Genomic DNA, 15,379 nt, shown 5'->3' on the forward strand with positions numbered 1-15,379 from the left:
TGCAAGATCCATTAAAGCGTCTCTGAGAGATAGCCATCCAATCTCTTAAGACCTTCGAGGAATGAGAACTCCACTAACAAAATTACAAATCTGGCAAAAAAAAAATCCTTCCAAAAGAGTAAAGCAGGAATCATATCATAATATGATAATATGTTTTAAGAGTGAACAGATACTGGTCAAATGAATGGCAAAGCAGCACTGATCACAAGGATAGCTCCATACTTGATCCCCAACTAATTCATTTCTGCTGCTTAATCCTCTTCTCGAATAAAACCAAGAAGGCACTATGGTTTACACTTTAACAGCATTCAAGGTAGTCCTTCAAATTTCAGAGAATTTTCTCATTTTTGCTGATTACAAGGACACTCCGCACATCGTTACAGTGAGGGTCCCTAATCAGCACCACATCTTGATGATCTCACAACTATGAACTATTCAGCAGTTGAGTCAATTTCCAACTGAGATCCATCCATAATCACAGTGAATCTGGTTTTTCATTAGAAACAATGAAGCCTACAAAACTTGGAGAGTGGATCGTTTTCCTCATTGGTGGGAACTGTGGATTTATCATATCTCCCAGCTCTTATACATGCTCAGCCATTACTGCTCTATTTCAGTATTTCTGCAATCTTTTAAACTGAGCAGAAGGATAAAACCAAAAGATAAATTATTCATTTTTCTTTTGGTTTTATAAAGTATTAAAGATACGGGGGGAATTTTGGAGGAAGTGTGCTATTAGTTGTGTGCTGTGTTTTGTACTTTCCCTTTGGTCAGCGGGGAAGAATATTGATTGATTATTGATTATAAGAATATTGATGGTTGTGTTTCCCAAGGCTGGTGTGTATCAGTTTGCTTCAGAGAATTTAGTGAATGAAAACGGAGAAAGAGAGGAGATACTCTGAATTTCTCAGGGTGGTTTCCAGGCAAAGCTTCGCCTGCCATTTGCCCAACTTTAGTTACGTAGTTTTCAATTCCTGTTCTCACCTTATACACAGTTCCAAAGGCACCTGACCCCAAAACCTTGACTTTTTTCAGTTCTGTCTCCTTGAGAATACGCATCTGAGCCTGGTTTGGAAGAGCTCCACTCGGGGTCAAAGGTTCCACTAACTAGCAGAGTTACAGAAAGAAAGGAACATAAGAATGAGGACATAAAAAAGAAGATAAATGTATTTCCTTCAATGAATCACCAATGCAAGAACATATCAACAATTTCTAAATGACACAAATGTAAATGAAAACAAAAACAGTACTATTTATCCCTCAGAATTATTGGAACATTTCGGGGGGGGGGGGTTGTGTTAGATTTTTATCCCACATATCTTCCATATACAATTCAAGAAGGCAAAATATATCAATACTCTGTCTTTCTTCTATTTTCCTCACAACCATCTTGTGAGGTGAATTGGACTGAGACAGTAACTGGCCTAAAGGCACGGCGTCAATTTTTTTATAGAATTCAGTGTCTCTTGGTTTCTAGGCCTGCATCTTAACCACTGTACCAAATTGACTCTGTCTGTTGTAGCAGCTTTATGAATCTAGGCAATAAGGAATCAGCTTATTTGGTTTAAACCAGTGGTTCCCAAAGTGGGCGGTACCACTCTCGGGGGGGCAGGGGGATGACTTAGTGGGGCGCTAAGAGGCAAGGAGGGTGGCAGGGGAGTGCTAAGAGGCAAGGGGGAGGCAGGGGGGCACTAAGAGGCAAGGGAGGTGGCAGAGGCGTGCTGGAGGTGTTCTGCTGTACTGTACTCCTGACTCACCTAGCTTAGCGCACAGGCGCAGAAGGGAATGCGATGGGACGGAAAGCGAGAGTCCTTCCCCATGCGGCTTGTGTGGAGGTGGCAGCTCAGTCTCGCCTCACCAGGAACAGGCGACGCTGCACCTTTGGGAAAGATTGGGTCTCGCCCGCGCCTTCAATGGGTTTCTACCCATTGAAGGTGCGGCTGGATTCTTCTTCGTCGTGCGAGACTGGCAGTTAAAACTGCTCCTCCAGCTGTGGGGGTGGGGGCTGCCATGAACCCCTAAACGTAGCGATGTAGCTATCTTCCCTGCTTCTCTCCAGCTTTGCCACTTCCTTCTCCGCGGCCCACTGTTATTTAACAAATGGGCGTGTGGGTGACCAGCTTCACAAGAGCCAAAGGTCCTGTCCCACCTGACATGAGCGCACGGAGACCCTCGGCCGGTCTGTCATGCTGTGTAGAAACTGAGCTGCTGCCTCCGTAAAAATTTGCAAAGAATGCTGAAATTTTGGAATGTGATTCTAAGAGGAAGATGTCTACTCCGCTTGAACTACTTTCTCATGTAAATAAGGATTGAACAGTGTACAAAAGAGGTTGTGGACTGTAATCTTTTCATGCTGGGGCAGGGCGTGATTTTGCAGCTACTTCATAGATGCACATTTTTTTTCTATAGCATTAGTATTGTTAATAGGATTCTTTTTAAAAACATCTGGATTAATAAACAATCTTAATCTTGCCCACTGCTGGAAATATTCCAGAAAATGTGTTTTAAATTAGTAATAATTTTTATAGCATTAGCTGGCTGGCTGATCTGCTGAAAGAGGGAGGCACATTTTGTTCAGAATAGTTTGTGGAATTGAGACAAGTGGTTCGCAAGCATTGACACACCTAATAAAAGTAGCTTACAGTGCAGTTTAACATCATGTCCTGACTACATCCTTGTGTTTCCCCCCAAAATGAATTGTCATTGCCCTGATCTCATTCCCAGTAATGAGTGAAATATCTTTAATCATTAGTTGTACTAGCTAGAAAGTGGCATTTTTCCTCCTTTCCTATTGACTTTGGTTGTCAGAAGGTCACAAAAGTGATCAACATGATCCTGGGACACTGCAACCATCATAAATATGAGTAAGTTCCCAAGTGTCTGAATTTTCATCACATGGGCATGGGAATGGTGCAACGGTTATAAGTGTGAAAAACAGTCATAACTCAATTCTTTCAGTGCCATTGTAACTTCATACTGTCACTAAACTAATAGTTGTAAGATAAGGACCACCTGTATTTCCCAAATTGCTAGGGAAGATACAAACTTGCTCTCTTCCTGCCTACATTCCAAACTCTGCTATCTCCGCAACACCGAGGGACACCCCCCCACCCACCCATCATATCCGCGGGAGACGGGCAAAATCGGGAAAGCGAATGGAGTCCTAAGGCTTTATTTTAGCGGTTGAGCCTATTCAAAGATTATACTGTCAATTTTACAAGCACACCTCTTTCACTCAACCCTGTCTGCAGCAGGGGAATAAGGGCAACAAAAGAAGACCCAGCCAATCAGCTGGAACTCAGGAGGCAGCGAATAGATCAGGGGCGGGGCCAGCCAGAGGCGGTATTTCCTGGATCTCCGAACTACTCAAAATGTCCACTACCGATTTGCTAGAACCAGTCAAAACTGGCTGAATACTACCTCCAGCTTTGTCCCTCCTTGTTTTGGTCCTTGAAAAGTGAAGATGCGGTCTGCAGCCACTTGGGTCCCTTCTTTCTGTCTTGAAGATGCCCTCTTTCTGGGTCTTCATCTTCGTTCCTTCAGGGAAGCTACCCATGGATCATTTTTCTCTTTCTCCTGAGCAACTGCCAATTACTCTGCATGCTAACATAACTTCACTCTCCAACTTTTTTCTTCGGACACTCTTGTTTCACGCAATCTTTCTCTAATTTTGGTTCAGACCGACAGCATGTCACCTGGCAACTGAAGTTGTGGGTGTCCCCACCAAGCTCTAATACTCTAGTACTCAAGTTTGGGAGGAGCTTCCGGAGCTATGGCAGCTTACCCTTGAGCTCCGCAGGCGTGCGGGGCTTGCCTGCGTGAATAGGGGTGCTACCGGGTCCCCTGCATCAGCTGGAAGGACCGGGTCCAGGAGAGGGCCACCCTGGCTTTCCATTACGACCCCAACGGGTCCCCAGGGTGGCCAGGCGACTGAAAATCCGGCCGAAAATGCGAGGGTGAGAGAGCCGGTGAGCAGAAAGAGAGCCAGCGCCGGCCGCTGCTACGGTTGTCTCCGTCGCCTCAGCCTCCGCCTCCACTGTAGTGATGCCGGGCATGGATGGCGTGGGGCGGTGCGGGACGGCGGGGCAAAGCCGGGATGAAAGCGGCTGGCGTATGTGTGGCGTTTGGTGTGTGTTTGAACGTGCGGAGTGGCTGGGCGTAGCAGGAGCGATGCAAGGAGCGATGCAAGCCATATTCAATGCTGGCTGGGCCAGGAGAGGCCGTGGAGCCGGGTGCTGGGAGCCCTGGAGGCCTGACGAAGGGCCAAAGCGCCAAAACGCTGGCGTGAGGATTGGAGGCTGGCTGAGGCGTCGGAGGCACTGGAGGTTGGACTGGAGGTTGGTGAAATGGCCCTGGGGCTGGAGCAGCGCGACTCGGCGTTTTGTGGTGTTGGACATACAGGGAGAGGCAACGGCTGCTGCTGGAGCGAAGGAGAGGGGAGGAGCGATGGTAGCAGCCTTTACCTTTATTTTCATCATTGCCTATTAGCCCTGTTACTATCCCTGGTTTACCATCTATTTACCATCTATCGACCATCTGCTTGTATCGTCTCCCTACTGTTTTTCTACTGCCCACCCATCCTTTGACCATCTTTTGACCATCCTGTGACCATCTATAGACCAGCTACAGACTGATGGACTGGTCTGCTACACCCATAAGCCCCACCTAAGACTTATGGCCTTTTACCATCAGTATCCAGGCCCTGGCTCCCTATATCCCTCTGCATTTCCCTTTCCTCCTGGACTCAGTGCTGTATGCAGCACCTATTTTAACATCTTTGTAAAGTAATTTTAATATCTGTAGCACCCTCAATTCGATCTGAGGCCCTGCTGAACCATGGTTTATTTTTACTCTAGGGTAGACCTGATTTTATTGCGGGAGTCCCCCCTCTCGCAAATATGGCCCTCTGCCCTTTCAAGGGCCCACCTTGATGACGGATGTATTAATCCAGAGAGGTGGAAGAAGAGGAGGCTCCGGGGGTTTTTGTGTAAATGTTTTTTAAAGGTTTTAAAGGGATCCAGGGCGGGGGGTGGGTCTAGCCAGACCAGGAATAGGAGTAGAGCCAGACGAACAGGTGGGGCTGAGGAGGAAGGGAGCGGAGCAGGGGAGGGGAGTCAGTATAACGTTCCTTTAGAGGGTTCCTATATTCCAACGGTCGCAGGAAGGGGTAGATGCGAGGACAGAAGAAGATCCTGCAGTCGGTTGGGAGACCGGGGGTGTTGGTTACGCCCGGTCGTTTGTACCAACCCCCGCATCCTAGGTGGTCAGGGTTTACAGAGCCGTGGCATGAGACTGATGTTATGTAACGCAAGGTCCGTTGTTAATAAGGCCCCCCTCATCCATGACCTGGTTTCTGAGGGGGAGCCGGACCTTGCAGGGATCACGGAAACCTGGTTGGGCCACGAGGGGGGTGTGCCCCTCGTGGAAATGTGCCCATCAGGATACCGTGTATTCCATCAGCCTCGTGCCCGGGGTAGGGGTGGTGGGGTGGCGGTCATTATACGGGAAGCCTTGACACCGAGAGAATTCATCGTACCTCAGATATCCGGATGTGAGACTCTAGGTGTGAGATGGGGCCCAGGGAGTCAGTTGGGCCTGCTGATTGCATACTTGGCTCCTCGCTATGCTTCAGCGGCCCTGCCTGAGCTCCTCGAGGTGATTGCGGAGGTGGCAGTTGAGACCCCTAGACTATTAGTCATGGGGGACTTCAACTTGCCATCGACGGGTGAATCATCCGAGGTCGCTCAGGAGTTCATGGCTTCCATGACAGCCTTGGACCTGACCCAAATAATTCAGGGCCCCACACACGAAGGAGGACACATGCTGGACCTTGTTTTTATCTCTGGTCGATGGAAGAGTGATCTGGGAATAGGGGATCAGGTGATCACTCCCCTGTCATGGTCAGATCACTCGCTTCTCTGGCTGGACTTCCCTGACGCCACCCCCCATCGCGGGGAGGCGGAACCAGAGGATCTTAGATGGTTCCGCCCCAGGGGACTGATGGAACCAGACAGGTTCCAGACGGAGCTTGGGCCACCTCCTGTTGCCCTGACCCGCTCCCGGACGGAGGACCTGGCGGCTGCATGGAACAGTGCGGCGGCCGGGGCCTTGGACCGGGTAGCGCCCTTGCGGCCTCTCCGGTGGCAGCGAACCACCCTGGCCCCTTGGTTTTCCGAGGAGCTGAGGGTGATGAAGCGCCACAAGAGACGCCTAGAGAGCAGATGGAGATCCTTTCGGGCCGAATCTGACCGAACACAGGTAAGAGCCCATTTACGGACCTACCTTGTGGCACTAAGGGTGGCTAAACGTCGATATTATGCCACCCTTATTGCGTCTGCAGAAAACCGCCCTGCCGCCCTGTTTCGGGTGACCCGCTCCCTCCTATCACAGAGGTCGCGGGAAGCCCCTTTACAGGGGAGGGCAGAGGAATTTGGGGAATATCTGCAGGACAAAATCGCTCAGATCCGGAGCGAATGGGTCCCCTTCAGTGATCGTGAGGAGACACCGGAGGCGAGTCTTGAGGTACCTATCTGGGAGGAGTTTGACTCTGTTGCCGCCGAGGATATGGACAGGCTACGCGGGCGACTGCGGGCCACCACATGTTTATTGGACCCGTGTCCCTCCTGGCTTGTACTGGCAACCTGGGAGGTTACACGTGACTGGCTCCTGGATCTGGTGAACGCCTTGCTGGAGGAGGGGTTCCTGCCAGCCTCCTTGAAGGAGGCGGTGGTGAGGCCCCTACTTAAGAGGCCTTCCCTGGACCCAGTTGAGTTAGCCAATTATCGTCCTGTCTCCAACCTTCCCTTTTTAGTGAAGGTTGTTGAGAGTGTGGTGGCGCAGCAGTTCCCTCGACACCTGGAGGAAATTACTTATCTAGATCCGCGCCAGTCCGGTTTCCGGTCGGGCCACAGCACAGAGACGGCTTTGGTCGCATTGGTGGATGATCTCTGGAGGGCGAAGGATGGGGCTGTTCCTCCATCTTAGTCCTGTTAGACCTCTCAGCGGCTTTCGATACCATCGACCATGGTATCCTGTTGCGTCGGCTGGAGGGGATGGGGGTGAGAGGCACCGTTTTGCGGTGGTTCTCCTCCTTCCTCTCCGGTCGGACGCAATGTGTGTTGGCGGGAGAGCAGAGATCGACCCTGAGGCCGCTCACGTGTGGAGTGCCACAGGGGTCGGTCCTCTCCCCTCTCCTGTTCAACACATACATGAAACCGCTGGGTGAGATCATTCGAGGATTCGGGGTTGAGTGCCATCTGTATGCAGATGACACTCAGTTATACATTTCTACCCCGAACCACCCCAACGAAGCCGTCGAGGTGATGTCCCGGTGTCTGGAAGCCGTGCGGGTCTGGATGGGCGACAACAGACTCAGACTCAACCCTTCCAAGACGGAGTGGCTGTGGCTACCGGCACCCCGCTTTAGCCAATGTGTTCCATCTCTGGCCATTGGGGGGGTACAACTGCCCCCGGTGGATAGGGTACGCAATTTGGGCGTCCTCCTAGATTCCCGGCTGTCGCTAGATGATCATGTGACGGCCGTGGCTAGGGGGGCGTTCCATCAAGTTCACCTGATGCGCCAATAGCGTCCCTTACTGGAGCGGGACGCCCTTTGCACAGTCACTCATGCCCTAGTGACTTCTCGCCTTGATTACTGTAACGCTCTCTACATGGGGCTCCCCTTGAGATGCACCCGAAGGCTCCAGCTGGTCCAGAACGCAGCCGCGCGGGTTATTATGGGGAATACTAAGTACTCCCATGTAACACCTCTCCTGCGCGAGCTGCACTGGCTACCTGTGGCCTTTCGGGTGTGTTTCAAGGTGTTGATTGTCATCTTCAAAGCGCTCCATGGCTCGGGACCTAGTTATTTGCGGGATCGCATTCTACCCCATACATCCCTGCGACCAATCCGCTCTCACAGAGAAGGCCTCCTCCGGGTACCATCCGCTAAACAGTGCGGGCGGGCGGTGCCTAGGAGTAGGGCCTTCTCTGTGATGGGCCCAACCCTCTGGAACGACCTCCCCCCGATATTAGAACCACCTCTGATCTCCGCTCCTTCCGCAAGAAACTCAAGACCCACCTGTTTCGAGTAGCAGGTCTGACTTAATTACAACCATAATCGTAACTGCATTTAACATCTATTCAAACCTTCCTGGATGGCTTTTTAAATTTTATATTGGGGTTTTAATGGGTTTTAAAATTGCTCTTAATATTTAATTGGTTTTGGGATTTTATAACAGACCGTGTGTGTGAGTTGTTTATGTTGCATGTCTTATGTCTTATGTCATTTTATTGTTTTGATTACGAATGGTCTGTACACCGCCCCGAGTCCCTACGGGGAGAGGGGGCGGTCTATAAATTAAATAAACTAAACTAAACTTTGCTCTCTGAAAAGCCTTTTTCCTCCTGCTGCAGACTACAGGTAGTCCTCAGATTATGACTATAATTGAGCCCAAAATTTCTTTTGTTAAGTGAATTTTGCCCTATTTTATTATCTTTCTTGCCACTTGTTAAATGAATTACTGCATTTATTACTAATGTTGTTAAGTGAATCTGGCTTCTCCATTGACTTTGCCTTGTCAGAAGGTTGCAAAAGATGATCATATGACCTCAGGACACTGCAACCATCATAAATACAGTATGAGTCAGTTGCCAAGCATCCAAATTTTGATCTTACGACCAAGGGGATGCTACAATGGTCATAACTGTCAAAAATGGTCATAAGTCACTTTTTCAATACCTTTTCAATGATGAAGATTTTGATCGTTTGCTGCTTCATACAGAAGTTCATCAGCTATCAAAAGGCAACTGTGTGAGACGCTTTTACAATATTTTTGACAGTGTTGTGGAGTTTTTTGAAGACAAGAATGCCTTGCTCAGTGGTGAACTCAAAGAGATCAGGCATGACATTGCTTATTTATCAGAACTATTTGCAAAGTTCAATGAAGTGAATTTGCAGTTGCAAGGAAATTAGGACAATTCTTATTAAGGCTAAATCTGTCATCTCTATGTTTATTTCAAAGTTAACTCTATTCAAGCGCAATATAGGCCGTTGCGAGCTATACCAATTTCTGAGCTTCTTTGAGCTAGAAGAGAAAGGTGGGATACAAGATGATGATCTTCAAGTTTTTTGTGACCATTTGGACATGCTGCATAAAGATATGTCTGAGCGATATCAGGATCTTCTTTTGATGGAAATTCCAGATTGGGTGATAAATTCATTTTCAGATACTGAGGAAGATGGGGTAGTGGAGGAACAACTCATAGAGCTGTAAAATGACATTGAGCTGAAGCCAATGTTTAAGAAAGCGTACCAAGAGTTTTGGTTACAGAAAGAAATTTCTGATCGCTATCCTGCACTATGGACAGTGGTTAAGAAGTTCCTTGTTACATTTCCATCATATTTGGTGGAATGTGGCTTCAGTGTGGTCATCCAACTTCTCTCCAAGCAAAGAAAATGACTCCAGATTACTGAATGTGGTGATTTAAGACTCCTGCTAAGTGACTTAAAACCAGACATTGGGAAACTGGTATCACTTCATCAAGCCCATCTATCACATTAAGAATTTACTGAACAGTGAAGTAGTTACTAAATTTTACTGAGTTTACTAAGTTACTAGTCACCAAGGTTCTTGATAAATGACTATCAGACTTTGAAAACCTGGTATCACTGGATCATGTTCAACAATTTTGTTGAATTAACATTAACTAAAAAGGTTTTTAAATTGATTTTGAATAAATGTGCAATTAATTGTTACAGTTTTAATTTTACTGTTACTATCTTCCTTCCGTCGTGCAAACAGCCCAGTCATATGACCCCCCCAGCCACGCCCACCAAGCCACACCCACAGAAGCGGTAGGAAAAAAAATTGAATTACACCACTGGGTGGGGGGCACTGAGGATCAGTTTGTAATACCAAGGGGGCGGTGGACTGAAAACGTTTGGGAACCACTGGTTTAAACAGTGGCTAGCCACATCTTTCTAATACCCCTGAAAGCAGATTATAAAAATAAAGTCCCTCTTCTGGTATTTGTTCCCATGACTCCATTCAGCAGTATTTGGGTTATGACGGCAATTGGGACTGGGATTGCTGTTGCCAAGTGATGCGATTGTAAAATATAATGCCACATGATCACATTGCTTAGGGATAGCAATCCCAGCATCCCCAGTTACTGTGTGGACGTTAAGTGGGAAGAAGTAGGATTACTAGGCAAAGAGAGTGGCAGTGCCTTGGGAAGACCAGAGTAGGCTGCAAAGATGGCCAGTGCATGGCTGGAGGGAGGCTTAGGAGGGCTATGGGCAGGTTAGGGAACTTGGTTGTGCACAGGAAAAGGTGTGCTTTGGTGGAAGAAAAAGCAGTGGAAGACACTTACCAGAGCAACTTGCAACTTCCCTATCTACTTCTCCCTTTAACTTTGCTTGTGGGAAGTCAGCAGTTAGGGAAGGTTGCAAATAGTGATCATGTGACCAAGACTCGTGTCAAGGTCATACTGTAATCATGAGCCAGATGTCCAGCATGGGTCATGATCACCTGGTTAAGGGAAAGCTGTGATGAACAAAATACCAAGGACCGGTTGGTTATATGTCCATGTTTTCATTGCTATTATAACTTCAGACAGTTGCTGAATGAATGGATATTAGCTGAGAACTAATTATGTGGAACTCTGAATTTGAGCTTTATTTCATTTGCTCTCACTCCATTACAGTGGGAAGGGGTCACAACTTCTGATTATACCTCAGTTTCCTGCAGAAGACGCCTCATGGTATGTTTCCTCTCTTGCTGCCTCCGTCGACTGATGCAAATAATAGTGAGAAGCAACAGAAGCAGGGCAAGGGCAGCACCCACCACACCTGCAATGATTGAACTAGCATGGCTGAAAAGAGGATGGAAAGAAAGAGAGATATATATAAATTGTAATCTAAAACAGGAAACGCCAAGCTGTAATCAGTATTTCCCTGGTTGGGACCATCTGGAGATGGTTTACTTGCCCAAAGGATTAGGAGCAAATCAAGTAAACAGAGAAACTTTCCCTAATTATAATTGACAATAGCTGGGAAATCAAAGTCACCATACCTTCCTCTTACAGTGATCTTGTTATCTGTGTGTGTGCAGTAGTGCTAACTTAATTGGTTTCTCCATCTGGCTCTACAACAGTTAGGAAGATTAAGCACTTCTCAGACATAAGACCTCATCTCTTCTCTTCTGCAACATAGATACTTTTCTTTCCCCAATTTCTGTCTCTCCGTAATATGCTATCCTTCAGTGGGAAAGAGCAAACTGCCTGTAGACATACTGAAATTACAATGAAGCTGCACACAAATCAATATATGGATCATCAAAGGTATTTCATTCATTGCCAAATGAGACAGCAGGCCTACCCTTGCTAATGTCCTTTCTTGAACAGTATAAGGCAAAATAAGATCTCACCATTCTCCTCTAGTAATGTAGCCCATTAATTACCTCCAAGTAAAACATTTTTAATGTTTACTTTAAATAAACTTTGAACATATCAAGCTGATGCCTGCCAAATTAAACCCATTAATTTGCCTAGCTTGGAGGAAAGGGAACAAACTTTAGGGGCGACGTTTTCTTAGAAGGTCTTGAGGTTCTTCCTACTATCCACTCTGAGGGCCCATTTATTATTTCTAAGCCTTAGCAAATGGCAGCACTTGGCTGATTTTTTTCTAGAATCAGTAATTAAGCAGACAGGATCTGATTAGTACCTGGAGGAATGACTACCGCAACATTCTAACACTGAGAAATTAAAAAATATTCCCAAAGGGTGGCACTTCCAATAAACTTTAAACTTGCAAATTCCTCCTTTGCAAACAATAGGTTTTAAATATATTATTTTGATTTCATGATAGAAAAATGAGATAAGAGAAACTATATATAGGTGTGTGTGTGTGTGTGTGTGTGTGTGTGTGTGTGTGTGTATGTATGTATGTATGTATGTGTGTGTGTGTGTTACAACCCCTGGTATGCCCAATAACACAAATACATACCTATTTCCCTGGCTCAGCTGATAAGGAGGAGAGCCTGTGGCTTAGTGGCTAATATAACTGCCTAATATGTAATACAGCCCTGGTTCGAATCCCAGTAAGCTGGGATGGCTAGCTGATGAGAGCTAAATAGCTTGAAATGGATCTATACTAGTCTCCCTTTATTTATTTATCAGCACAAAATACAATATATATATATTAAATAGAATTAAAATACCTGGGCTTCTGATCCACAGGGCAGCCAAATTCATCCCGTAGTGCACATCTGGAAAAAGAAAACTGGTGTCACACAATCATTCACTAGCCAAGTTTTACTTTAGTGCAGCCTTTCTCAAGTTTTCACTTAGGAAATACTCTTAAAATAATTCCCAGATCTCAGAGAATCTCTGCATAAAGATTGCAAAAAATCCAAAGGACTTCCAGTTCAATTTACTTCTAACCTACACAAACTTTGTTTTCAATGTTTGCAATGATAGTAAAAAAGCAGGCTGGCAGCAGTTTCAAGATGTAAAAAAATTCCACCATTATAAACCCTACATCTGCACAGTGCCAATTAAACACACACACACACACACTATTTTTTTCCATTTCAATCACAATCTCACTTTGATCCCTAGGGTTTTGCAAAATCCTAGTTCGGAAAAGCTGTTTTAATGAATAGCAGTTGTGCAAGAACCAAACGAAATGGAGTTTATGCAAAATAATTTTCTGGTGAGATATGCCTTGTGCATATTATAACAAGGTTCATTACAGTTTTGGCCTGGGCACCACAATGAAATAAAAAAATAAATGTTCATACTCTCCCTAGGTAAGAACGTATTTGTACCTGAAATAGAATTAGACAGCAAGAATAAAAAGTGATAAAAGAAACCGGATTAGACTGTAATTTGAAGAGGAAAGGAATACTATTTTCAAGGTTCACTTATTAACAAACTCTCAAAACACAGAACAGGTTACACTTTAACCTTTTCTGCAATTCAGTTCCAGTTTAATATTTTATTTTCTTAAAGATATGTAGCACCACCCATCTTAAAGTAACTCTGGGTGGCTCAAAACAATAAAAATTTAAAACCATTAAAAACATTTTTTAAAAATTTAAAACCTGGTGCCCCAACAATTTTCTGTGAGCTTCACAACTTCACCCCAGTGTCTGGGGAAAGAAACAGGTTTTAATGGCCTTTGGGAAGGCCAAGAGGGTGGAAGCCTGCTGATTCCTGGGGTGAATGTGTTCCATGTGACGGGTAGCTTCAGAAAAGGTATGCTTCCTAGGTCCCACTGGGTACAGAGGATGGTGTTTCAGAGAAACGAACTAGAATGAGTCCCCCATATCCAATCTAATGGGACAAACAGATAATTTCAATAAAAAATCATTTTAATAGCTTGATCCTGTTCCAAATACGACTTTAAAGATCATATCAATAGCAGTAGCACTTAGAGTTATATACCGCTTCATAGTGCTTTACAACCCTCTGTCAAGTGGTTTTACAGAGTTAGCCTATTGCCCCCAACAATCTGGGTCCTCATTTTACCCACCTCGGAAGGATGGAAAGCTGAGTCAACCTTGAATCTGGCGAGATTCGATCTGCCAAACTGCTGGCAGCTAGTGATCCGCAATGACTAGCACCTTGAATTTTACCCAGAAAGAAACTAGAAGCCATTTTGCAACAGAGAAGTAACATAGGCCACACCGCACCTGCTGCTGCATTCTGGACTAGTTGTAGCTTCCAGGTAGTCCTTCAAGGGCAGCCCAATGTAGAACATGTTGCAATAATTCCTTTGGGGGAGACAGGTAGCTATATATAGTTGATTGATGGATTAATTAATTAATTAATCCAAATAGGAAATGACCAAGGCCTCAGTGACTGTGATTCAGAAAAGGCTTAAATCTATGCTGGTTCCCCCTAGCCATGGCTGCCACCTGCTCTTGAGCAGGAACCATGATCCCAGGAGGATCCCCAAATTACATATCAACTCAATCCAGAGAAGTGCAACCCTGTCAGAGTCAAAGATGACATATTAACAAACCCGGGGGGGGGGGGACAAGGGGGGGGCTGAAAATATAAAGCCACTGAGTCTTGTCAAAGTTTACTCAAAGTCAGTTCCTCCCCATCCAGACCCTCATAACCTCCAGGTGCTTGGTCAGCACCATAACCACATCACCTGTCAGGGCAGGGCTGAAGTTGTATACTGATAATACCACACTCCATGCCTGTGAATGACTTAATCCAGAAGTTTCATATAGATGTTAAAAAGGAGAAAAACCTAGTCCTTGAGAAACCTCATCTCCCATTCCCAATAAAATGGAATAGCCAACCACATGGTATCAGAAAGACTGTATTTTTGACTGTATTTTTATGATTTTATTGAAATTTAAAAATACAAAGATAAACTAATGCAAACTAAGAAAAATATAAACAGAACAAATAAAAATGCAGACAGAAAAAAAGAAGGGAAAACTATGAAGGGAAAATATATAAAGAAATTGGTTTTTCTCCTTCATCGAGATAAGTACAGTTTCAGTAACCTTACTTCTCTAACATTTTAACCAAAAATCTCTTGAACTCATGTGTGTATGCATACACACACATACACACACACACACACCCCTCTAAAAAAATATCAAAATATTAATCTTTAATACCTTTAAATAATCTCCCACAAATTAATTTACTGTTTTCTTTTCATCTCCTTTTAGAAACTCCTTTGCAAGTTTAACACTTTCCTTCAGTTTTAACATCACAGCTTATATTTTTTTCTAAACATACAATAAAAAAATCTCTTCTTCTCACATCTTATCTATAAGCAAATCTTTACAGCTTTGCCATTTAGTTCAAATCATGAAAATCCTATTAAAAACTACTAGAAAAAAAAATAATGTCTATATATTACTGAAACTCTCATTTGGGTAACCTTTAGATGGGGAAAATGGTGCATCATAAGGCAACAATTTTTGAAACAAGATACTTCAAATGAGCTAATTTATTCGAAATCTGGGTTCCATGACTAATGTGGAATTTAAATGGCAAATTTTATAAAACATTTTATTAAATAAACATTATCATAAAACATGTATATAATGTATAATATAATACGGCATAAAATACTTTCTGTGCTCATGTTTGACAAGGCTATACAGTTCAACATGGACTATTTTCAAGGCAGATACATCTTTTAATGTATCCCAACTTTTATATTTAAAATTTATATTTTATTAGAATTCTGAACAAACCACAGGATTCTTATAATTAGCTTCAAAATCTTATTTCCAGTCAATCTGTTCTCCTTATTGCCTTTGTAACTTTCCAGAATTAACACTCTAATCACCCTCCTGCTGCTTAATTCCATTAAAAAAAAATCTCCTTCAATCCTCAGCAA

The 15,379-nt window shown here is 44.7% G+C and overlaps 1 protein-coding gene across 1 annotated transcript in view; it reads right to left on the reverse strand.

Moving 5' to 3' along the window:
- Positions 1-15,379, reverse strand: part of ERBB2 (erb-b2 receptor tyrosine kinase 2) — a 74,308-nt gene that overhangs the window by 16,237 nt on the left and 42,692 nt on the right. The window contains exons 16-18 of the mRNA XM_081970071.1: positions 12,222-12,269; positions 10,737-10,875; positions 985-1,107 (exon numbers count right to left, since the gene is read on the reverse strand). Of these exons, the coding sequence (XP_081826197.1) occupies positions 985-1,107; positions 10,737-10,875; positions 12,222-12,269 (310 nt within the window). The remainder of the gene's footprint in view (positions 1-984; positions 1,108-10,736; positions 10,876-12,221; positions 12,270-15,379) is intronic.

The sequence above is a fragment of the Natrix helvetica genome (genome assembly GCF_964273705.1).
Source record: "Natrix helvetica genome assembly, chromosome: Z".
In the NCBI taxonomy this organism is placed as follows: domain Eukaryota; kingdom Metazoa; phylum Chordata; class Lepidosauria; order Squamata; family Natricidae; genus Natrix; species Natrix helvetica.